The sequence below is a fragment of the Mus pahari genome, chromosome 14, assembly GCF_900095145.1.
Source record: "Mus pahari chromosome 14, PAHARI_EIJ_v1.1, whole genome shotgun sequence".
NCBI classification, from domain to species: domain Eukaryota; kingdom Metazoa; phylum Chordata; class Mammalia; order Rodentia; family Muridae; genus Mus; species Mus pahari.
In genome coordinates, this window is record NC_034603.1 from 73,629,956 (window position 1) to 73,653,347 (window position 23,392).

The following is a 23,392-nucleotide window of genomic DNA, read 5'->3' on the forward strand; positions in this document are numbered from 1 at the left end:
AAGGAGAAGGAGAAGGAGAAGGAGAAGGAGAAGGAGAAGGAGAAGGAGAAGGAGAAGGAGAAGGAGAAGGAGAAGGAGAAGGAGAAGGAGAAGACGAAGACGACAAGGGGGCAAAGATGGTTTTCAGGTCAATTTCCCAGTTTTAGGCTAAATTCTACCAGTGTTTCACTAATGAGTCCTTAGTCTATATCTACATAGTTTTGTTTATTGTTATTTAGATAGGGTCTTTCTTTACAGCCTAGGCTGGCCTCGAATACACTACGTAGCCCAGGCTGTCCTACAACTTATGAACTTACTGTCTCAGATCTCTCAATGATAAAATTCCAGGTGTATTACCATGTCTGTCTCTACATCAACCTCATTTTATAGATCAGAAAAATGAGGCTCATGGGGTCAAGCCCCTGCTCAATCCCTAGTGGGATTTCCATCCATGCTTGCTACCCCAGGCATCTAGGCCAGTGACTGCTTGGGGCTGCCCAGGCAGCTCATGCCTCGAGGAAGGAATCGGTGGGTGGGGGTGGGGAGCCCCTGGGGGAGGGCCAGACACTCATCTTCTTCTTCTGTTGGTTGAAGTTGTCAATGATGACGCCGATGAAGAGATTGAGGGTGAAGAAGGAGCCAAAGATGATAAAGATGACGAAGTAAAGGTACATGTAGAGGTTCACCTCGTAGTCTGGCTGCTCCTCTTTCTGCAGGGTGGGGCACACACATGGAGTTTCTCTTTGATCCCCAAAGTACTGTGAGGAGGACACCCCTCCTCCCCAGGCTGCTGGTCTTCCAAGGAGATAGTGTGGCGGGGTGGAGGTGTCGGGTGGGAGTGGGGCGGGCAGAATGGACCACTGATGCTGCTCCTCCAGCTTAACAACTCCGTGTCCCAACTCACCTCCCGGGAGTCCACAGCTGCGTACATGATGTCCATCCAACCCTTGAAAGTGGCCTGAGAGATCATGGCAGGGCATGAGGGGAGGGGCTCCACCACTCACCACCATTCATGTTCCCCTCCCTTCCCTGATCAAGCCTCCCCCCCACCCCCCGAGACCACCTGCTACACCCCACTGGGTTCTGATACGATGAGGCACAACCAGGCACTTCTACCCATTTCTGAGCAGGCTCAGTGAGTGCCACTCACCACCTGGAGGAGGGAGAGGTAGCCGAGACCCACGTTGTCATAGTTGACCTTGACGTTCATCCAGCGGACCTGGCCGGTGTACATGAGGCTCTCACACTCGGACTTGTTGTTGACCACAGAGACATCGAATCTCTCGGAGGTGGTTGTGTTGATGCAGTAGTAGAACTTTCCAGCAAACAAGTTGACCCCCATGATGCTGAAGATGAGCCAGAAGATGAGGCAGACAAGGAGCACGTTCATGATGGAAGGGATGGCTCCCAGAAGAGCGTTCACCACCACCTAGGGGCCAGGGTGGTGGTTGGGATCATTGCTAGAGCCACTCTCTGGCATCTGACAGGGGACTCCCAGCTAAGACCAGCTAGGGGACCATGAAGGAGCTAAGCACTGCCACTCAGAAAGGGGCAGTGGTAGCCAGCCCCGGTGTGAGAGGAGTCTGAGGGTCTCTGTGTGTAGGGTACCATGCTGGTCTTCTAGAAAGGCTCTCTCTGCTTGGCTGGAGCCATCAAGGCAGAGTAAAGAGGCCGAGCTTCTCTGGAAGCAGCCCAGGTCATGGATCACAAAGCACAAGACAAACATTGCTTTCTCAGCCCCCATAGGAAACTCAACCCACGTGACCTGGCTGTGACCTGGCTTGGCTCACTGCTTCCGTGAGAGACACAGAAATGGCGTAGAAAGAAACCACCTAGTTCGTGAAGCAACAGGATTCAGGGCCAGGTCCCTGACCCTCACCAACCCCAGCCAGATAGGCCTACTACCACACTGCGTTAGTCTTGGCTGGATCTGAGAACCGCCACGATCCTTCTTTAGGTCTTTTGAGACAGGGTCTCGTGTATCCTAAGCTGGACTTGAACTTGCCATATAGCTGAGGGAGACCTCAAGTTTTAACACCGCTGGGGTTAGAGGGTGTGTGCCACCACATCTCATGTATGAGTCTCAGGGGGTTGTCCTGAGCTTACTACATGCCAGATAAGCACTCGACCGACACAGTTTACCCTAGCCTGAGTAGTTTCCTTTTTGTTTTGTTGTTGTTGTTGTTGTTGTTGTTGTTTGGTTTTTTCGAGACAGGGTTTCTCTGTATAGCCCTGGCTGTCCTGGAACTCACTCTGTAGACCAGGCTGGTCTCGAACTCAGTGCACTACCACGCCCGGCTTGAGTAGTTTCCTTTTAAGTAAGAGCTATGTCCTGACCTCTGGACAGAGGTGGTGGCAGAAGCAGGGGTAGGGGTGAGGGGAATCACTCAGTTGGCCCTGAGCAGATTATTTCTCTTGGTGGGCAGAGGTGGCAGCACCAGGGCTGGGGGCCTAGCCTTAGGCCAGCATCTTACATGCACTGGGGAGGGCAGGGCACTTAGTCTGAGCCTGCTGTTGCTCTGGAATGAGTCTCATCTCCTGTCAGCAGGGGAAGCCCCACTGGTCTTGCCCTGTGTTTACCTGTCACTTCTGCTCTCACAGGCCTTTGGGGATCTTTTCTTAAGTGTCCCTGATCCCAAGGGCATGGTTCCATGCTCGAGGGGCAGGCTCAGAACTGAAGCAGAAATACTTGTTCATGTGCTCATGTTACAGGGCCCTATCAGGGCCCCCCAATCTGAGTTGGGGGACCTCCATGAACCCACAGGTAGATCTTCTGTTCTTGCCTCAAGTCTTCCAGGCCACTGCAGCAGCAGCCTCTGCTGCCCTCCAGTGGTAGCAGAGTTAAGTTTAGAATCTACTAGAATCCGGGGTGGGAATGGGGCTACTTGGGGAATAGGTCACAGCTCTAAAACTCAGCATCCCTCTATCCACGACTCACCCTCATGCCTTCAAATCGGGACAGTGCCCTCAGAGGTCGCAGGGCCCGGAGCGTGCGCAGGGATTTGATGGGCCCCAGCTCAGAGTAGCCCAGCCAGTTAGCCACTAGGCTGATGATGGAGACCTGGAAGAAGGGCATGCTCAGGAGGTGGAGGGTCCCTGGCTTTCTTCTAGCCTGGGACACATGAGAGGGGTACCCCAGTCTCTGTGTGTCTCCTGTAGACCCCGTCCCTGATGGATAACCCCGTCTTCTGGGAACAGTAGGCTTGTGGCCTCTAGCACCCATAGGGCCAGGGTTCACCTCAATGATGTCACCTACAACCATAAATGGGAAAGGCAGTATCCATCTCCTCAGGTTGGCGGGGATCATAAGGCCCCAGGCCTGGGCTGTCATGTCTGGGAAGGAAGAGGCCGCTCTATAGGGAGCAGTGCTAACCTGGGAGGTCTGATCTGACCGTGTAGATTCAGACAGGTCCTACCTCCCAGAGCCTGGGTTCCCTAAAGGCCATGACCTCCGGCTGCGTGGCCAGATCCAGGAGACTCACATCCACAATGAGGAAGTCGAGCCAGCACCAGGCGTTGGTGAAGTACACCTTGAAGCCGTAGGCCACCCACTTTAGCAGCATCTCCAGGATGAAGATGTAGGTGAAGACCTTGTCAGCATACTCCAGGATGGTTCGGATGACTGGCCGCTGCTCGATGTAGATGTCCTCAAAGGCCTGGGGACACCAGTACAAGCCACAATGGCCAGGGGCTCGGCAGCTGGGGCAGCAAGCTCTGTTCCCCATCCTGCCTGCTGTTGCTGGTTCCCAGGGACCTTCCACGGGACATAGGCTATAGCGCCTCTGGGCATCTTCCATTCCTATCCCTATCATCAGAACAGGGAGGGGCAAGATTCCTGGTAGGGAAGGAGGCTTAGCTCTCAGCTCTCTGCTGGGGGTCAACAGTAACACATCTTCGGTTCTGTCAACCCTTAACTCCAAATCCCCAGGGCCTGCCTACCTCCCCATTGGTTGAGGGGACAGGGTCTTCAAAACAAAGGGCCCAATCTTTTACTTTAAGAAACTAACACTGAGCCGGGGAGATGCCTTATCTGTTGAGCAAGCACGAGAGCTGAAGTTTGAATCCCCAGAACCTGTATGGAAGCCACGTGGCAGCGGCAACCTGCCTGCAACCCCAGGCTTACAGGAGACAGAGACGGGGAGTCCCTTGAACAGCGTAGACTGTGAGCTCTGAGTTCGGTGAGAAATGAGAAACCCTGCCTCAATGCACAAGATGGAGAGCAACTGAAAAGGACACCTACCATTCACAACACGCTCTCATGTACACACACACACACACACACACACACACACACACACACACACACAGAGCTAATGCCATCTAGAAATACAGATGAATCCATCCCCCTTTAGATCCCCTGGGTTTGGCTGTGTCCTGTCTGCCTCCAACCTTGGTATGGAAGCCATAGGGAGCAAGGCACCCACTCCTGCTCCTGCCCTGTCTCCTGGGGGAGGGTCCGCCCTGTCCTCTGCAGGAGGGTGCCTACCAGAGCTCCGCTGCTGAGCAAGATCATGAAGACGATGAAGGTCTCAAACCAGTTGTGCTCAACAATCTTGAAACAGGCCCTGCGCAGTGTCCACCACATTTTCCCGCGGCCCTGGGAGATGTCCACATAGAGGCAGGGGCAGCGCTTCACACAGGCTGGGAGGCAGGGCAGGAACATGTCACCGGACTTTGGATGTTTCAGAATGCACCTCCCCACCCTCTGCCATGCTATCCCAAGACTGGGGCCCCACCTCCTCCTTAAAACTGGCTCCATCTGGTTCACACAGCAGGAGCTCAGGGACTCAGGGACTCTCTCTACAGCCCATGTGTCATGGCTGCTAAGATTAAGCTCAGGATGTCAGCTCTCCCCATGGTCCCCCATCTCAATGAGCCTAGGCTCTTTGGTAAAATGCCTCTGGGGCTCAGGTGCCCCCCCCCCAAGGCAAGGTGAACAGACCGTTTCTGTGGTTCTCCTCTGGCCTGGGTGTGGGTATGGTCTGTAGGGTTGTCCTCACCCTCTGTGAAGCACTCTTCAGGTAGCTCCCCCTCAGGGTTCTCCTCAGCCTGCTCCTCAGGGTCCTCTTCAGGGGGCTTGTAGTCAGCTGTGCTGCAGACGGAGGAGTTCCCGTCATACAGGGGCTGTAGTGGCTTCTGTGGGGACCAGAGGGCATGTGACTCCTGGGTCCCAAGAGATCCCTTCACTCTCCCAATCGGTGGGGTAGTATGGGAGACCAGAGAGAAAGAAGAGAGTAGAGCAGGATCCACTCATTCATTAGTTCATTCATTCATTCACTCATTCATTCACTCAGCCCTTATAAAACTACCACTGTGCCCTGGCAAAAGCACCCTAGTGACAAAAATGTCCTCAGTTCTGCCCTTATGGGATGTGGCATGTAGGAAAGCACAGGGGCGATGTGAGGGGGCCTGGGGAGGAGAGTGGGGAGGGCAGGAGATGGACTGAGGGGTAGCTAGGTTGGGGGGGGGACTGATCAGCTCAGCCCTGTGGGGGTCCTAGGAGGTGCAGGGATATATGGAGGGGTCAGCAGAAGAAAAGAGGCCTGAAGGTGCTTTTACAGGGGCAAGGTTAAGAAGCAGAGCCAAGACAGATCTGGGCTGCCACAGCTGCCGAGAGCAGGCACATGGTGCCCCCAGTCCAAGCCTTGCCACCCCCAGGGTCTATTTGGCTGAGAGACCCAGAAAGGATGGAAAGTTTTTCCCAGCCAAGGCTCCGGTGTGGCGCCAAGGGAATCTGATCACGGTGGGGGCAGGGTGTGGGGGCTGGTGCTCCGGCTTAGCTAGGTTTCCTCCCACCTCCTAGCGCTGTCCCAGGCCAGATTCTCAGGCTGGCCTCCGTGCTTCAGGGAGATCCTTCACGGTGAAATCTGACGAGAAAGACGAACTGGGCAGCCCCTTCCACCTGTGTGCGTGTGTATGCGTGTGAATGTGCGCAAGTGTACGCATGCGTGTGTGTGTGTGTGTGTGTGTGTGTGTGTGCTCTCATGCACACGTAACTAGGGCAGTAGTCAGAAAGCCAAGAGTGGGTGGGTCTTGCTGCCAGTTGACAGAAGGGAAACTGAGGCACAGAACATTTGATCAATCAGGGCATACTCTGGACTGCTGGCCCCACCTTTGCATGTCAACTTCCACGACTGCCCTTTAAGCTTTGCTTACAAGCTCCTCAGATATCTTGCCTCCCCAGAGTCACAGACCTACCACTCTCTAGCTATCCCCTCCCCCACTGAGTTCCTCATACCGAGGTCGAGGTTGGTGCCACGTTTCCTGGGGTATTTATAGCACCGTAGGCCCTCAAGCCCCTGCTAAGTCATGGGGGCTGGGATAAGGAGTCAAGAGCTTTTAGGGCAAAGTTCATTAGGTTCTAGTGCCCTGACAGCCCCGGGGCAGAAGGGCGTTGTGGGTAAGTGTCCCTTGCTTCCATCACATATTAATCCTTTTCCTATTAGGGCTGCAAGAAAAGTGAGGGGGCTCAGAGCTAGCTCACCCCAGGCAGCCCTGACAGGGTCCCAGACTCTGAAGGTGACCACCACCTGTGACTCCCAACTCCCGTTGGGTTCTCTAACTCCTGTCCTTGTATCCTTGCCCTGGCCCTGGTACCCAGCCCTACACGAGGAAGATTGGAACAGCCCCAGAGGAATTCTACATAGGAATGTGAATATGCCATTATCATCCAGCAGGGGGCCTCACGGTTACGGATCAGATCTGAACATATTTGTTCATATTTGTTCTGAACATAAAGACTTAGCAGCGCCCTCAAGCCCAGAGGAGTATTTCAGAGAAGCCTCTTGGGTTCCTAGGGGTGAGCTGAGGTGCCACAGATAGGAACATTTGCTGAAGAATGCCACCAGGTGGCGTTCTTTAAAGAAATTTAAAGCTGGGTCTTATTAGCCCTTGTCCTCTGCAGCCAGACCCTCAATGGCCTCACCTTGATATCCTCAGGCTCCGAGAAGGTGTCGGTCTCCTCCTCTGTGGGCATCTCCAAGTCCGACTCTTCGGAGGCAATGGGCACCTGGATAGTGAGGTAGGGGTTGTTGATGAAGTTAAGGTGGTCCATCTCGATGCTGGAGCGGGGTCCATCGGTCAGGCCCACGTGGTTCAGGATATGATTGTCTTTCAGCTCCTTGTTCCCATCTTCCGGTGGCGGCTCCTTCTTCTCATCCTCGGGAGCACTCTCCCCACTTTCCCCAGCACCCCCAGGCTCGCCGAGGCTGAGCATTATGTCCTTGAGGCTCAGGATTTTGCCATGCAACAGCCCCAAGAGGAAGGTTTTGGCAAAGGCGATGCCCCATTTGATACGCCCAATGGCGATCTGTAGGTTGTTCATCTCGCCATCTTCATCTGAGGCTGCCAGACTGTCAGCACTGAAGGAACTCAACAGGAGAGCCAGGAACAGATTCAGGACCTGGGAAGCAAGGGGCAGATGGTCTCAGGACAGCCCGGGTCTGGGGGATACCACCTTCATCCAGCATGGGGTCCTCAGGACTTCACAGAGGAACTGCCTCATGTTGTACTTACTACCGGGCGGTGGTGGTACACACCTTTAATCCCATCACTCAGGAGGCAGAGGCAGAGGCAGAGGCAGAGGCAGAGGCAGAGGCAGAGGCAGAGGCAGAGGCAGAGGCAGAGGCAGAGGCAGAGGCAGAGGCAGAGGCAGACAGATCTCTGTGAGTCTGAGGCCAGCCTGGTCTATAGAGTAAGTTCCAGGACAGACAGGGATGTGTATGTGGAGAGACTTTGTCTCAAAAACAATCAAATAAATAAACAAACATAAAGGGGCATCTAGTGAGGGGCTCACGATTGCCAACAGGAGGGTGGGCTGCTGGTATCATTCCCACCTTGCAAATATGGAAACTGAGGCTCACGTCTGTCATAGGACCCTGCTGCTCAAAGCAGTGGCCAGGTCCACCAGATGACAGAGGCTCTTACTGTGGCTGCCTGTGCTTCCTCGGTTGGGAAAAGAAAAACAAAGCTCAACTCCAAGCTCCTAAAACTTTTGAGAATCTTAATCTCTTTTATTCACTTTTAAAAGGAGACCTTAGGTAGCCCTCGTTATCCTAATACTCACTATATAACCTAAGTGGGCCTTGAACTAGGGATTTTCCTGCCTCAGACTCCTGAGGGGTGGCATCAAAGGCATGTACCTGAACTCACTTGCCTGGAAACCCTAATCTAATCATGGATGTGCCCCCCACCTTCTTGAATTAAATAGAACTTGTTAAAAAAAAAAAGGTTTCAGTGTGTGTGTGTGTGTATGTGTGTGTGTGCGTGTGCGTGTGTGCGTGTGTGTGCGTGTGCGTGCGTGTGTGTGTGCGTGTGCGTGTGTATGTGTGTGCGCGCGTGTGTGCGTGTGCGTGTGTGTGTGTGTGCGCGTGCGTGCGTGTGTGTGCGCACGTGTGTGTGTGTGTGTGTGTGTGTGTGTGTGTGTGTGTGTCTAAGGCAACAGTCCCTGAAACTGGAGTTATAGGAGGTTGTAGCTATCATGTTCTTTCACATCTAACGTTTGTGCTAAGACTTGAAGCTGGGTCCTCTGTTTAACCACTGCGCCATCTCTGTAGTCCTTAAATGAGGCCACTCCTCTGGAGCAGGGGAGCTCAACTGGGGGTCTCCTCCCCTGCTGCTTGTCCCTGCTGCTCTGGGAGGGACATCTGCCCTGCAGCCTCCCTACCCACTCTAGTCTCCTTCCTTCATCTCTGCGGACTGGGTCTTAAAAGATCACAGGTCAACCCATCCAGTCCCTCCATTTTATTGTCCAAGGGACAATGACTACACACCTGCCACGTGGCCTCGGGGAGCCCACAGCCTAGTGAAGCAGGCCTTCGATCAGACAAATCCAATACCGTGGTCAGAGGTGGCAATAGAAACTAGGGGGTACATTTTAGCACCGTGCTACCACACTTCAGCTTATCCTACGCCTCTGTTCCCTGATCTGTACAGTTCAGGTAGTTCCAGCACATTGTGATGGCCAGAAGATCAATACACATAAAACACTTAATAGGTACTCGAATTGGCAGCTATTATACACACGCTATGCGAGGTATTAAGACTGAAGGAGTGGCCAACCCTAAAGTTGGGCTAGCGTTTTATAAATAAAGAGTCCCCAAAAGGTGGAATGATTTGTCCCGAGTCAGACAGCACAGCCAGGACAAGATCTCAGGTTTCTAGCGTCATTATACGACCTTAGAGAGCACCATTCCTTTATACTACAAGATGAATCGTATCCTGGGAGGCTTGCAATATGGCGGCCCTCCCTCCCACCAGTCTTTGAACAACAAGATGAAGGTGAAGCTGTCTGGGGTGGTTGGTCATCGCTTCTGCCTGACAAGGACAGAGCTAAGTTCTTGCTCTCCTGGGTATGAGGGAATGAGGGAGCTTATGTGGGAGAATCTGCTGTCCTTGACTGTCTTCATGGGCTCCACTGCCTGGCACTATCAGTGTCCTCCCAAGGTCTTCTCATCATCTTCTTAACGATCAGGTTAACATGGGATCTCTAAAAATTATGTTAGACTCTTTTCAGAGGAATGTGCTTAGGGTCACTGCCCCACATCCCATACCTTCCTGCCATTGCCCCCACCCACATTTACTGGTCTTTCTTCTCCCTCTGGGGAGGGGACATCTAGCTGCCAGAAACACATTTGAGATGGGAATTAGCTGCTCTCTGGGTCAGCAGGGTTTGCACACGGCTCCTGCCCAGGGACAGAAATAGCCTCCTCAGGCGAAGGGGGGAGGGGCGAAAGAAGGAGGGCACGTTCCCTAGGGGGCTCTGTGGGGTAGGGTACTTGCGTCCTGATCCTTTACCTTTTTACAGTAACCCAGAGGAAGTGATCAGGTGCCAAGGCTGCGGAGGGTATGAGTGCTCACGAGCCCTGGCAGGGTGCTCTGGTGCCCTCTGGCAGACAACTGCTTCTCTGAAGCCTGAGAGGGAGAGGGTTGAGGGCGGGGGGTGGGGGGGGGGAGAGGAGACAGCACCCAAGGAAATGAACACACTCTCTCCCTGGGCTGCTGCAGGCCATCTGAGCTAATGGGGGGAGTCACAGAGATGGGTTGGAAGAGTCAGTAGTGTGTGTGTGTCTGTCTGCCTGTCTGTGTCCGTGTATCAGTGCACAGAGGCAGTGCAGTGTCATGACTACAGGTTCGGGAGTCAGAAAGCTTGGCTTCAAATATGGTAGCTCAGAGCCTTTGCTTCCTGGTCCAGCCCTCCTAGGGTGGTGAGTGAATACTCAGACCCAGCCCAGGACTCTGGGCAAATGCTTGACCGAGTGCTGCTGGCATCAAGGTTACCAAGCCACTGCCGCTGTCACTGATGCTCTGATTATTAAAGCCCCCACACCCAGGCTCTAGTCCCACTTCAGCATCTCAAGAACTGGGCATCTCTGGGCGATGCCTCCTCCAGTGTGGAGACAGTATTCCCTGCTTCACAGAGCTGTGGAGGAGGGTTATCAGCGGCTTTAGGCTAATGGCTGGAGTTCCCCTCCCCAAGGGGAGACAGTTGCCAATTTTATTATAATAATTATTAACTTAAAACTACCCATCAGTAACATCTGGCCTCCTTGAACTGAGAGCCTAAGTATTGAGACCTGTGCCCTGTAACTTTTTTTTTTTTTTTCTCAAGACAGGGTTTCTCCGTGTAGCCCTGGCTGTCCTGAAACTCACTCTGTAGACCAGGCTGGCCTCGAACTCAGAAATCCGCCCGCCTCTGCTTCCCAAGTGCTGGGAGCCCTGTAACTCTTATGACCACACCATTGGGCATCCCTGTTTTCCATTCCAGATAGGAAAACCAAGAAAAAAAAAGAGGTTAAAATTAATACCAAGCATATGCCAGTGAGATGACCAGAAATGTAAAAGGGCTTGTCATAAAAGTGGTCCCACATTCTCTCTCTCTCTCTCTCTCTCTCTCTCTCTCTCTCTCTCTCACACACACACACACACACACACACACAAGGTGGAGCATGCTTGCAAATCTCAGTGCTTGAGTAGCTGAGGCAGGAAGATCTTGAGTTCAAGAATAGTCAAGGTTACAAACAAACAAACAAACAAACAAAAAGTGGCACAAAATGTTCTTGACTGCCTTTGTACCAAGAGCTAAGACTCCTAACTCTTTTAGCCACCCAGGCCCTTAAATGCACATTCACAAACTTTTACTTCAAGCATGTCATCCTCCCCCCCCCCCCCCACTTCAGAGCCCTCTCCCAGGAACTGCAGCCCTGATATCTGTCCTGTAGCTGTCCACGGTCTCCTCCAGCTGGGGTGACACCCCCTCCCCCATCAGCCCCAGCCCCCAGCCAGAGCTCAGCGATATCTGAGAAGCGCTGACCCAGCAGCCCACAATTCCTCCAGTCTTTGTGAAGGACATGTGGGCAGCCTCTTCCACCCTCTGTTGCCCAGGGCAAGTGTCAGCCATCACAGGGGGCAACTGGAGGTAGCACTAAGGAGCCCTGATGGAAGAGAGCCGACCTCTACCCCAAGTGGTAGTGCAGGAGTTGGCCCCACCCTAGCCACAGAAATGCTGGCCAGCTAGACCATGAGCCTCACCCCTGGCCTGTCTGCATCTCTTCCATGCACAGCCCCCCACTTCCCACCAAACCCTGGGTGTGCACACACAATTACAGCCTACATGCCAGACATGGTACACAGCTTTACTAATGGGCCTCAGGAATCTGAGGCAGGAGGACTGCTGAAAGTTCTAGGCCAGTCTTGGTTTATAGAGTGAGTCTCAAAAACAAACACGGTCTCTGAACCAGTGACAGCGGCAGCGTGAGGTGCTCCGAGCCTAAGCTCTGGAGTTTTCGGAACTAAATTCTCCAAGGCTGGGGACAGGAACCTGTTTTAAGAAACCCCTACGGATTGTTAGGAGTACAATTTTGAAGCTCACTGAGAGGAGTTATATAAAATTACCACCTTGGGAGGCAGGGCATAGAAAACATTTTAAAGTTAGATTTCTTTATTTTATTTTATATATGTTTTGCTTGTGTGTGTGTGTGTGTGTGTGTGTGTGTGTGTGTGTGCGCGCGCGTATGTGTATGTGTGAGTGTATGTGTGTATGTGTGAGTGTGTGTGTGAATGTGTGAGTGTGTGAGTGTGTGTATGTGTGTGTATGTGTGTGTGAGTGTGTGTATGTGTGAGTGTGTGTATGTGAGTGTGTATGTGTGTGTATGTGTGAGTGTGTGTGTATGTGAGTATGTATATGTGTGTGTGAATGTGTGAGTGTGTGTATGTGTGAGTGTGTGTATGTGTGTGTGTGAGTGTGTGTGTGTATGTGTATGTGTGTGTGTGTGTGTGTGTGTGTGTGTGTGTGTGTGTGTGTGTGTGCACCACATGAGTGCCTGATGCCAGAGGAGGTCAGAAGAGGATATTGATCCCTTCCTTGAAACTGGAGCTATGGATGATTAGGAACCACCATGTGGGTGCCGGGAACTGAACCCAATCCCCTGCAAGAGCAACAAGTGCTTTTAACTGCGGAGTCATCTCTCCAGCCCCCACTGGCATTTTGTTGTTTGTTTGTCCATCTGTTTGTTTGTTTGTTTGTTTGTTTTTTAGACAGCCTTGCTCTAGAGCCCAGGCTGTAGGGTCATTCACTAACTAGCCTGGGCTATATTTGAACTCTCAGAGATCCTCCATTTCAGCTTCTGGAGTGCTAGAATTATGGTGCTCATCACCACCAGGCCCCCAAAGACCAGCAACTTTATACAGCTGTACCTTAATGAACAGGCCCCTCAAAGGAGAAAGAAAGGAACTAGACATGCTTCATGAACTTCCTGTGTAAGAGTCAGGAAGCTTGCCTGACAGCTTCACTTACCACCAGGTTGCCAATGACCATGACCATGAGGAAGACGGTGAGGCACATGGCCTGGCCAGCCACCTCCATGCAGTCCCACATGGTCTCGATCCATTCCCCACAGAGGATGCGGAAGACAATGAGGAAGGAGTGGAAGAAATCGTGCATGTGCCAGCGGGGCAGGCTGCAGTCTGAGGCAATCTTGCACACGCATTCCTTATAGCTCTTGCCAAACAGCTGCATGCCCACCACGGCAAAGATGAAGACGATGATGGCCAACACCAGGGTCAGGTTGCCCAGCGCGCCCACTGAGTTGCCAATGATTTTGATGAGCATGTTGAGTGTTGGCCATGACTTGGCTAGCTTGAAGACACGCAGCTGCCAAGAAGAGACAATCCAAGTATGAATGGAGTTTGGGGTCCACCAGCCAACTCCAGGGAGCCCCAGGAGGAAGAGCAATGTCCAACAGTCTTAAACCCCACCCACCTGATGAGCAACTTCAGTTTGTCTCTCTGTTACTGGATGCTTATATCCCACCCCTCCTGTTATCCACGTTGAAGATAAAGTCTGAAGTATTTACAAGCAAGATTATATACCAGAATTTGCTTTAACATATTCTCTTCAGGGCTGGAGAGATGGCTCAGCAGTTAAGAGCACTGACTGCTCTTCTGGAGGTTCTGAGTTCAAATTTCAGCAACCGCATGGTGGCTCACAACTATGTGTAATGAGATCTGATGCCCTCTTCTGGTGTGTCTGAAGACGGCTACAGTGTACTTATGTATAATAAATAAATAAATCTTTAAAAATTAAAAAAAAAATTCTCTTCAATAAGAGGAGATCATTGAAACAAGAATTGCAGCGAGTGGGGTTGGAGAGTTAGCAGTTAAAAGCACGAACTGCTCTTCCAGAGGACCTGTGTTCAGTTCCCAGCACCTACATTTGGTGGTTCACAACCACCTACAACTCCAGCACACCTCCAGGGGATCCAACATCCTCTACTGAATTCTACAAGCACCCACAGCACAGACATGTGGCATACAGACACACACATATAAAATTTAAAATAATTTTAAGGATAAAATTACGATTGATATGCTGGTGGCTGCTGGGTGGGAGACAGACACCCAAGGGGCTATTATACTTTCGCTACACTCTCTGCTGTTTGCACCCTCGTGATGACGTTTTAAAAATAGGAGTGAACTTCAAGGGGTAGAGCAAAAAATAGTAATTCCTAAGCCCTAAACTTGTTACTAACTCATGATGAGGATTTGTCTTCCTTTGGGCCTGCAACATGGGGCTGAAGTCTAAGGTCACCTAATGTTGGCTCCCAGGGCTATCGTTTCAGTGCCCGACCCCGGCCCTGGGTAACAGAAAGGAAGGGCTCTCTTTCTCTTACTTTACAGTTTAGGTTCCGAGGGGCCAAGTGGCATGCACAGGGCAGCCTCTTAGGGAATCTCCTCCCACCCCCCTCAGCCCCTGGGTCTGTACCAGACGGAAAGAACGGAGCACTGATAGGCCCTGCACATTGGCCAGGCCCAGCTCCACCAGGCTGAGGGTGACGATGAAGCTGTCGAAGATGTTCCAGCCCTGTTGGAAATACTCGTAGGGGTCCATGGCAATCAGCTTCAGCACCATCTCTGCGGTGAAGATGCCTGTGAAGACCTGAGGCGTGGGACAAGGAACCCCTGTCACAGTACCTCGTGGAGAAGACTCCCCTCCCTCACCTCCCGGCAGAGGCTTTGGAGACTGAAGGGCAAAGGTTCAAGACCCAGAAAGGGGGCAGGGAGCGGTACCCACGGCCCACGTGTGTGCATGTAGTGTCTGGTACAAAGGCCATGTCATATGAACAGGTGGGTACAACACAGACCCATTCCTATCCATTTATGGATCTTGTGACCACAGTCAAGTCACTAACATTTTGTGTCTTTGACCTGATCATAAAGTTCAACGTTCATGAAGTGCTAGTCACACGGACCTCGTGGGCACGCTGTTCTCTACAAAACTGGAGGGATTATCACAGTCTTTCCACAGTTAAGCAACTGAGGTTCGGTGACGTGCACCCCAGCTCCCAGTGATGTGCACCCCTGCTCCCTTTAAGACAGGTTTTCAATTCAAGATTTCTCCTCTGTGCTCCAAGTCTCCCTACTAAATATAACTCCAGGACCTAGCAAACTTTACTTTTTGATTTTGAAACACGTATCACGTAGCTCGGGCTGGCCTTGAACTCACTATGGAGCAGAGGATGACCTTGAACGTCTGACTGCCTCCACCTTCCAGGTGCTATGATTACAAAAGTGTGTGTTATCAGGCCTGGTTTTATTCATCGCTGGGAATGGAGGTGAGGGAGGCTTGCATATCAGGGAACCACTCTACCAACCACATCTCAACCACCTAAGCTTTGATGGGCACGGGTCTTGGGCAGGGACTAAAAGGAAAAAAATTGACAACAGGATCAACCCCAGAAAGGCCTCACAGCCCCTTAAAGTTCACTGTGCATGACCCCACTCCTACCAGGCATTGGCTGCTCTGGGGTCCACAGCCTGCCTAGGCACACACTGGATCCCTCCGAAGAGCTTTTCCTGGCCATAGCACGTGCCCAGACAGCAGCACAGTGTGCAATGGGTGGGCAGGCAGACAGGTCCACCCTGGCATCTGTGCCATGCCTGGAGCACGCTCTTGCCTCCCTTGCCCAGCCTGGCTGCTTCACAAGATAGACATACGTGCATGAGTTGAAGGCTGGGGATTTCGATGATTCGGGAGTTTCATGTCCCCTACCCAGTCCTGCCCCAACCCTCCCTCACATCCTACTCTGTGAGTCTGCCTCTCCCTGGAGGGCGAGCCTCTTGGGAGGTGAAATGGGACAGCAAAGCACATAAGGAAGAGTGGAGCACAATGGGTCGGGGCTGGAGGAGGAGGCAGCGGCTTTTCCCTTTGTCAGGCTCCACTGGGGCTGGCAACGAGGTGCTAATGCTCCTAATGGGTAAGGATAAGCAGTCGGATCAGGGCATGTCAACAATAGCCGAGCAGCAAAGGGCGGGTGAGGTTGGAGAACAGAGAGGCCCCTGGGGGGAGGGGGAGGTAGACCCCTTTGCATTTGGATGTCTCTGGCTATATGTCCCTACTCCCGGGTCCGTGGCTCGTGACAGTCTATAAACGTTGAGGAACTTGTTACCTATCCATTTCCACACCCCCTACTCCATCAACTCCAATTCCAGGAGGTGGCTTGGATCCCAGACCTCCGAAGTCCCCATCCCAGCTCACACCAGTCTCCTTGTTCCCAAATGCTTTGAAGTTCAATTACTGTATTCGCTAGACCACTGCCTGTGCCTCCTCTGTACGGCTCATGCCAGCTGTCCCCACACGCCCTGCATTGCCACACAGCTCAGGCAGCCTGTCCTCCAGACGACCGCCCTCTCCTTCTTCTGTCCCCTCCTTACCAAGTTGCCCACGGAGAGCACGTTGTCAAAGTGCTCCGTCATGGGGTAGTGCTCCATGGCCATGAAGAGGGTGTTGAGCACGATGCAGATGGTGATGCCCAGGTCCACAAAGGGGTCCATGACGATCAGGAGGATGACATGCTTGAACTTCACCCACGGGGCACAGCAGTTCCAGATGAGCACTTTGTGGGCACACTTGTACCACCATGGGGGGCACTTTTGATGGGCCTCTTCCAGCTCTGGAGGCGGGGGGTGGGGGGTGGGCGGGGGCGTTGCAGCGGGTTATAACGGGTGTCTGACGAAGAGTCTCTGCCTGGCTCAACTCTTTCCCTGTCTAGCTCTTTGCTCCTCTCAGCACTCCAGCCACTGACAGGTCTGCTCTGACATCTTCCCTATCGACTCCGCCTTACGGGACATTGCCCTGTAAGCTCAGCTTTCTCTCTTAAAGATTTATTTATTTCTATGTGAATACGCTGTCTCTCTCTTCAGACGCACCAGAAGAGGGCATCGGATCCCATTAGAGACGGTTGTGAGCCACCACGCGGTTGGTGGGATTTGAACTCAGGACCTCTGGAAGAACAGTCAGTGCTCTTAACCACCGAGCCATCTCTCCAGCCCCCTTCTCTGCTCTCTTTTGCCCAACCTCTCAATAAGACCTTCTCTAGCCTCGCCCCACAACACTTCACTCTCAGGACCTGCTCTCTCAGAGCTCAGCCCCTCTCGGCACACCTCCTTGGTAAGCCTTAACCCACACCCCTCCCCAGAGCTCTGCTTTGAGTGCTACCGTTTTTTTTGTTGAGTTCCCACAATGCCCTCCTTCCAGTGCGCTGGAGCTGAGCTATCTGCCAGGTTCTCGGGACTGGGATTCCACCAGGGGAGAGAGATAAACTTGGCTTCTGTGTGTGTTCTGGAGTCTTTGGGGAACAGAGAGAGTCTACTTTAGGGGTCCCTAGTGCTGCCAGCCGGAGTTCCTGAAGGCCTTTCCTCCCTGCTGCTGGTAACATAGGTCATTCCAGACTGTCCCTGAGCACAGACGCCTTTCCCTCCAGAGAATTTCTGGAAACCGCCTATTCCTGCCACCCCCAAGCTGTGGGGTCTATGGGATGGGGCTGTTGCTTCACGTGGCCTCCCTCTGGGCAGGCTCTCCAGCACTGGGGACTTAAGAGGTAAACCGTCTTGACGCTAGGATGGGTGGCAGGCCCTTGGGAACCCTGAGTGGGGCTGGGGTCCCACCGAGGAATGAGAAGAGTGAACCTCTTTGCAGACTGTGCCAGACTAGTCTGCTCTGAGACCACAGCAAGAGCAGAGGGGGTGGAGAGCTTATTGGGTCAGCTCCACCCAGTTTTCCCTGGACTGCTTCCTCCCTTCCCCCTCTGGCAGGACACAGTCACCTGAATGCAGAGTGTAAGGTCAGGTGAGATGGATCCCTCCAAAGGGTTTACAGAGCCCTGAGGAACCCTAGACTCTGCTTTTTGTTTTTTTTTTTTTTTAAGATTTATTTATTTATTATATGTAAGTACATTGTAGCTGTCTTCAGACACTCCAGAGGAGGGCATCTGACTTCATTATGGGTGGTCGTGAGCCACCATGTGGTTGTTGGGATTTGAACTCAGGACCTCTGGAAGAGGAGTCAGTGCTCTTAACCGCTGAGCCATCTCTCCAGCCCAGACTCTGCTTTTTAACACAAAGTAAGCCCTGGGGAGCGACTGGGTCCCTTCTCTGGGCCAGAGATTCTTTCTAGCCCCCTTCTTCCTCATTCCCTTCCTTCTTCCACATCTCTACTGCTTCTTTCTTCCTGCCTCCCTCTCCCCTTCCTCTTTACCCCACCATACACCCATCTTTCTTTCTTTCCAGTCAGTTATCCATTCCCTCGAATCTCTGTGCTTCTGTCTGCCCTGTCTTGTTAGGGATTTTTAATTCTCCTCTTGAGACGTGGGGGTGCCGCAGGGCTTGTGGAGCGTCTGTGATTCTACTTGGGGGATTTAACCATCGATCTTTAACCTGTGCCCAGGAAATAGTGGAGTAGTTTCCAGAACACCAGGCCTTCCTGGTTAATATTATTAGCCTGTCCTTCCCCGTTGCCTTGGCAGCCCCAAGAACCCTCCCGGAAGCCCCTAGTTCCTGCAATGGCCCGGCCTTGCAGCCAGAAATGGGCCAGGTTGACAGGTCTATATTTAACCCAGCTTATTTCTTTGGTGTCAATATTAAGTTACTGCCCTCCTGAAGCTGGGTCCAAGCAGGCCCCACCCTACAGCTCAGGAGGCTAAGAAGCCTGGTGGACAGCGCAGGCAGAGGAGGAGGGGAAGGGAGCACAGGGCACTCACCCTCCATAGCATCTGAGATGGCACTGTCTGCGCTGCAACTTGGCCTCGGGGGCCCCTTCTCCCCAGATGTATCCAGGCTACCATTGCAGTCTTTGCTGTGGGTTGGGTCCCCATCTGCCTCCTCTCCACCTTCCAGAGCTTGGGCAGCCTTCGCCTATAAATCAGCAAAGATGATGAATAAGAAATTTCACTCTGGGGTTGGAGAGATCGCTCAGGAGCACCGGCTGCTCTTCCAGAGGTCCTGAGTTCAAATCCCAGCAACCACATGGTGGCTCACAACCACCTGTAATGGGATCTGACGCCGTCTTCTGGTGTCGTCTGAAGAGAGCGACAGTGTCCTCACATAAATAAAATAAATAAATCTCAAAAGAAAAAGGGAAGAAAGAGATTTCACTTTGAGGCAGGAGCATGAACACACTGCCCCTTACTGAGACTTTTGGATGACAGGCGCTTTTCTTAGCTGATGTCAAATCTAGTGCATGTAGGAAAGGGACAGTCCTTAGTGGCAATTGAGGGACAGGGTAAAGACAAGGTGACTGAGGACCCTTGGCCCTGAAAAATCCTCAACCCTAAGAGAGAAGCTGCTCCATGTATAATCGGGGGCCCCACCTCTACCTCGACAAGGACCCAGAAAGCAAGCAGCCATAGGCCTTTTCTCTGGAGGGAAGTTCACATTTCACTGTTCCAAACTCTGCTGTGTGATGGTTGTCCTGAGGCACCAAAGCTCCCAACCTGGGGCTCTCTGCTCCTTTTGGCCCACAGTCCTTTTTTTCCTCTTTCCCTTCTTCCCTCCAGCCTGCCCGGAAGGAACCAGTCACTAAGTCCAGGCCAGAGGCAGGGAGACCCTTGGCTCCTCACCCCAAGCTCCCTGCCTGGGTCCACACCTTTTCCAGTTCCTCCTGATGCTTTTTGAACTTCTCAAGCATCTGTTGGAACTCCTCCTCTTTCTCCTGGTCTTCGGCCAGGGTTGCCTCGTTCTGCTCAGCGTAGGCCATGGCCACCACCGCCAGGATCAGATTGATGAGGTAGAAGGAGCCCAGGAAGATGATGACCACGAAGAAGATCATGTAGGTCTTGCCAGCAGCTCGAAGGGTCTGGAGATGCGGAGAGAAGGAGAGAGGAGTCTCGTGGCTTCCATGAGACCCTTCTGCACGGCTGTTGCTCAGGTAGGGAAGCAGAGGAGGGTCCCTCAAATAGCCCAGGGGTTTGGGGGTCTTGGAGACAAGGTATGGCCATCCTCAGCAAGTCAGCCATATTTTAGAGAACCTCAAAATACATGTGAGTGACCCAGGCATTCCAGCCTCCCAAATCAGAGCTGTGGGGAGTCCACATAGGCACCCTGAGGCCAGAAAACCAGGACGGACAAACAACAAACAGGGCCTGAAACCAGATCCTAGTAAACATTCAATGAACAATAGACCTATGATTATTGTTATTATTAATCTTGTTAGAAACACTGCCAAAGGTCAGAGGAGAAAATCATTCATTCTCAACCCACCTGCCATACACACAGTAAAGACCAAGTGCAGGCATCCCTTGGTACCCTGAGAATTGGCTATATCAAGACCTGAAGATGCTCAATGGCTCCTCTAGGAAAGGACACAGTGTTTGCATCCAACCTAGGCACACCCTCCTCTTCTAATCCTTTCTAGATGACCATTAGATACATTGTATGTAATACAATGTAAGTTCTATGCATACAGTGGCTGGGTTTGCCAAGTTATGGAATAAATATCTTTCCCCATAGAACATCTGTGTGCGTTCTCTAAAAAGGAGTCTTAACTACAGGTACAGTTTTTCCTTCTGAAATACTTTATCTCTCACTTGTCCATCACTGGGACTTGGACACAGTACCTTGTGTACACTAGGTAAGTGCTCTCCCACTGAGCCACACGCTCAGCCTGGTTTGTTTGTTTTCATTTGTTTTGTTTTGTTTTTTTTCAAGACAGGGTTTCTCTGTATAGCTCTGGCTGACCTGAAATTCATTCTGTAGAGCAGGCTGGCCTCAAACTCAGAGATCTGGCTGCCTCTGTCTCCCAAGTGCTGAATTAAAGACACATGCCACCACTCTTGGTCCATTATCGAAAAAGGATTTTCAATCTATAGTTGGTTGAATACAGAGGCAGACCCTACAGATATGGAGGGTCAACTGTCATTGTGGAGGGGGGGCAGGGTTCTCTGAGGCTAGGTCGGAGTCTATGGCAGGCCTAGACTCAGCTCATAAAGCAAAAACAGAAAAGGAAAAGGACTGATTTGACTCCAGCCAGGGATTTCTAAGAGCCCACAGAGGGACTGAAGAAGTCCACTGGAGGAGACGGTGCTGTGGGGGCCTGGCCATTGTGGGTGGGCTCTGTGAAGCTCTGAGGAGAGTGGCATGGAGGTGTGTCTGTGGGGCCAAACGGCAGAGTGGGAGCATCTGTACCAGCTGGAAAAGGTTCTCCCAGTAGTCCTGCGTCATGAGACGGAAGAGAGCCAGGAAGGCCCAGCTGAAGGTGTCGTAGCTGGTGTAGCCATAGTTGGGGTTCCTCCCAGCCTTCATGCATTCGTAGCCCTCAGGGCAGTGCCTGTAGTAAAAAGGGGGGCTGTCTTAGGGAGAGAAGAGAAATGAGGACAGGTGAAGGATGGGGGATCCCCAGGTCTCCACATGTCCTCTAAGCATGAAAGCTTTCTATTCTTGACCACTGATTCCCTCACCTCCTCTCCACCCCAGATCCCTCTCCCTAATGAACCCCACTCCCCAGGATACCAGGGTACACTGTGGCCCCACAACTCACCCAGCATCACTGCTATTCCCACAGAGCAGGGCATCATTGGAGCCCTCCAAGAAATAGAAGTTCCCTTTGGGAATCAGAGGTCACAAAGAAGACATGTTACCACACAGATGCCCAGGAAACACATGCACACATCACATACCTGTCAACAGATCTGTGTGCCCCCCCCCATCTTTTATGAACAGTTCTGAACCCTGGGGTTTCCAGTGGATAAACTGCATGGGCTCAGCACTAAGCCACATCAGCTTGGTACCTGCTGTGGTAATGAAGTCAGGATTCACCGGAGCCCCAGTAAGGCCCAATGTCAAAAGGGCATGTTTCCCCATGTATGCATTGTGGAAGGATTGCAGTTGGAATCTAGGGACCACAGTGAAGGAAGGACACTGTTGCCATGAGCAGACACTGTGTAATAGTGACTGCGTGAGACTGTGTATGTGTGTTGTGTGTACCTGTAAAGGACAACCATGTGAACAGGATGTGACTGGCGACAGCCCTGCCAGGGAGGGCACACAGAATATGGAGAACAGGATGTGACTGGCAACAGCCCTACCAGGGAGGGCACAAAATGTGGGAAGGAGACCATGCTTAGGCTATAGAAGGATGATGGACTGTCTTTTTGTACAGTGAGAGCCTTAGCACACATGTGAGTGCATGCAAGTGCATGTACATATGCGCGTGCGCATGTGCGTGTGTGTGTGTGTGTGTGTGTGTGTGTGTGTGTCTCCCAGGGCAACCTTGGGTGCTGTTTCTCAGGACCAAATGGTACACTTTTTTCAGAATTCTCTCATTAAGATCTGAGGCTTGCCAATGAAGCAGGGTTGGCTCACCACACAGCGAGCTTCTGGGACCTGCCTGCTTCCACTCCCCCAGAGCTGAAACTACAGACATGTGCCATTGTGCCTGGTTGTTTACACAGGCTCTGGGGATTAACCTTGAGTCCTCAGCTTTGTGGGGCAAGCACTTTGTGGATCGAGCTCTCTCAGCCTGGACAGATGCAGGATTTTAAAACAGCGTGTCGTCATCACATTAACCCTTTGAGGAAGGTTTTGCCATACTCCATTTAATACGAAATGGTTCTAAGGGTCATGGCTGAGAGACCTGTTAGAGGCTGGATAGGGATGGACTTAAGTTATGTCTTCTATGAAGAAGCAGCTGAGACAATGGGTACCCGAGGAGCCAGGTATCTCCTCTGGCCCTTCTCCCTCCCTCTCACCTTCGTCATTGATGTAGGCCTCCCAGTCAAAGGTAGAGTTGCCGACCCAGCTCTCCTGGCTGTTCCAAGTGTCATTGCCGTACCACGTGTCATTGCCGTACCATGTGTCATTGCCGTACCACGTGTCATTACCGTACCACGTGGTGTTGGTGTCATTCATGGGCGGGGGCCAACGCACGCACTTCTGACGCAGGTTTCCCATGAAAAGCTGCAGCCCCACCAGGGCAAAGACACTGAGGCAGAAGACAGTGAGGATCATCACATCCGACAGCTTTTTCACAGACTGGATCAGGGCTCCCACGATCGTCTTCAGCCCTGGTCACAGGGAGGACGAAAGCGTCAGCAGGAGTAAGGGTGGGGGGTGGAGGGGCTCCCCGCCCTGAGCCTCAGCCAGCTCCATCTCTGGTTTCACTCCTCACAGCCTCTTCTCTGAGTCTCCCACTAGCAAGCCTTTCCTAAGCACTTCCCCTGTGTGGAGCTCGGCTTTGCCCACAGAAGAATGAGGTCTGAGATCCAATGGGCTGCTGCCTGACCTCAGAACTGCACAAAAGCAGACACAGAAGTTTAGTAAGTGTCACTAGGTTAGCGCTTCCAAAGTGTATTCCCAAGACCGTCCCTCATCTCACTGTGCCCTTAAAGAAAAGGGGAAGCCACCATGTTTGGGCAAGGCAGTACCCTGGAGTCCATTACTGATTAATACCCAAGGACCAGTGGGGTTCACTTTGAGAATCTCTAGACTGATTTTGAAAACCAGTGTCTTCATGCAGAGCAGTGGTGCACACCTTTAATCCCAGTACTCGAGGCAGAGGCAGAGGCAGAGGCAGAGGCAGAGGCAGAGGCAGAGGCAGAGGCAGAGGCAGAGGCAGAGGCAGAGGCAGAGGCAGAGGCAGAGGCAG

The 23,392-nt window shown here is 52.3% G+C and overlaps 1 protein-coding gene across 1 annotated transcript in view; it reads right to left on the reverse strand.

The window, feature by feature from the left end:
• Nucleotides 1–23,392, reverse strand: part of Scn4a (sodium voltage-gated channel alpha subunit 4) — a 30,525-nt gene that overhangs the window by 3,730 nt on the left and 3,403 nt on the right. Inside the window, exons 6-21 of the mRNA XM_021213681.1 lie at nucleotides 22,497–22,811; nucleotides 21,287–21,350; nucleotides 20,935–21,076; nucleotides 19,397–19,606; nucleotides 18,513–18,666; nucleotides 16,189–16,427; nucleotides 14,240–14,413; nucleotides 12,773–13,129; nucleotides 6,905–7,381; nucleotides 4,980–5,115; nucleotides 4,466–4,620; nucleotides 3,462–3,635; nucleotides 2,918–3,040; nucleotides 1,130–1,408; nucleotides 884–937; nucleotides 552–689 (exon numbers count right to left, since the gene is read on the reverse strand). Coding sequence (XP_021069340.1) covers nucleotides 552–689; nucleotides 884–937; nucleotides 1,130–1,408; nucleotides 2,918–3,040; nucleotides 3,462–3,635; nucleotides 4,466–4,620; nucleotides 4,980–5,115; nucleotides 6,905–7,381; nucleotides 12,773–13,129; nucleotides 14,240–14,413; nucleotides 16,189–16,427; nucleotides 18,513–18,666; nucleotides 19,397–19,606; nucleotides 20,935–21,076; nucleotides 21,287–21,350; nucleotides 22,497–22,811 — 3,191 coding nt within the window. The remainder of the gene's footprint in view (nucleotides 1–551; nucleotides 690–883; nucleotides 938–1,129; nucleotides 1,409–2,917; nucleotides 3,041–3,461; nucleotides 3,636–4,465; nucleotides 4,621–4,979; nucleotides 5,116–6,904; nucleotides 7,382–12,772; nucleotides 13,130–14,239; nucleotides 14,414–16,188; nucleotides 16,428–18,512; nucleotides 18,667–19,396; nucleotides 19,607–20,934; nucleotides 21,077–21,286; nucleotides 21,351–22,496; nucleotides 22,812–23,392) is intronic.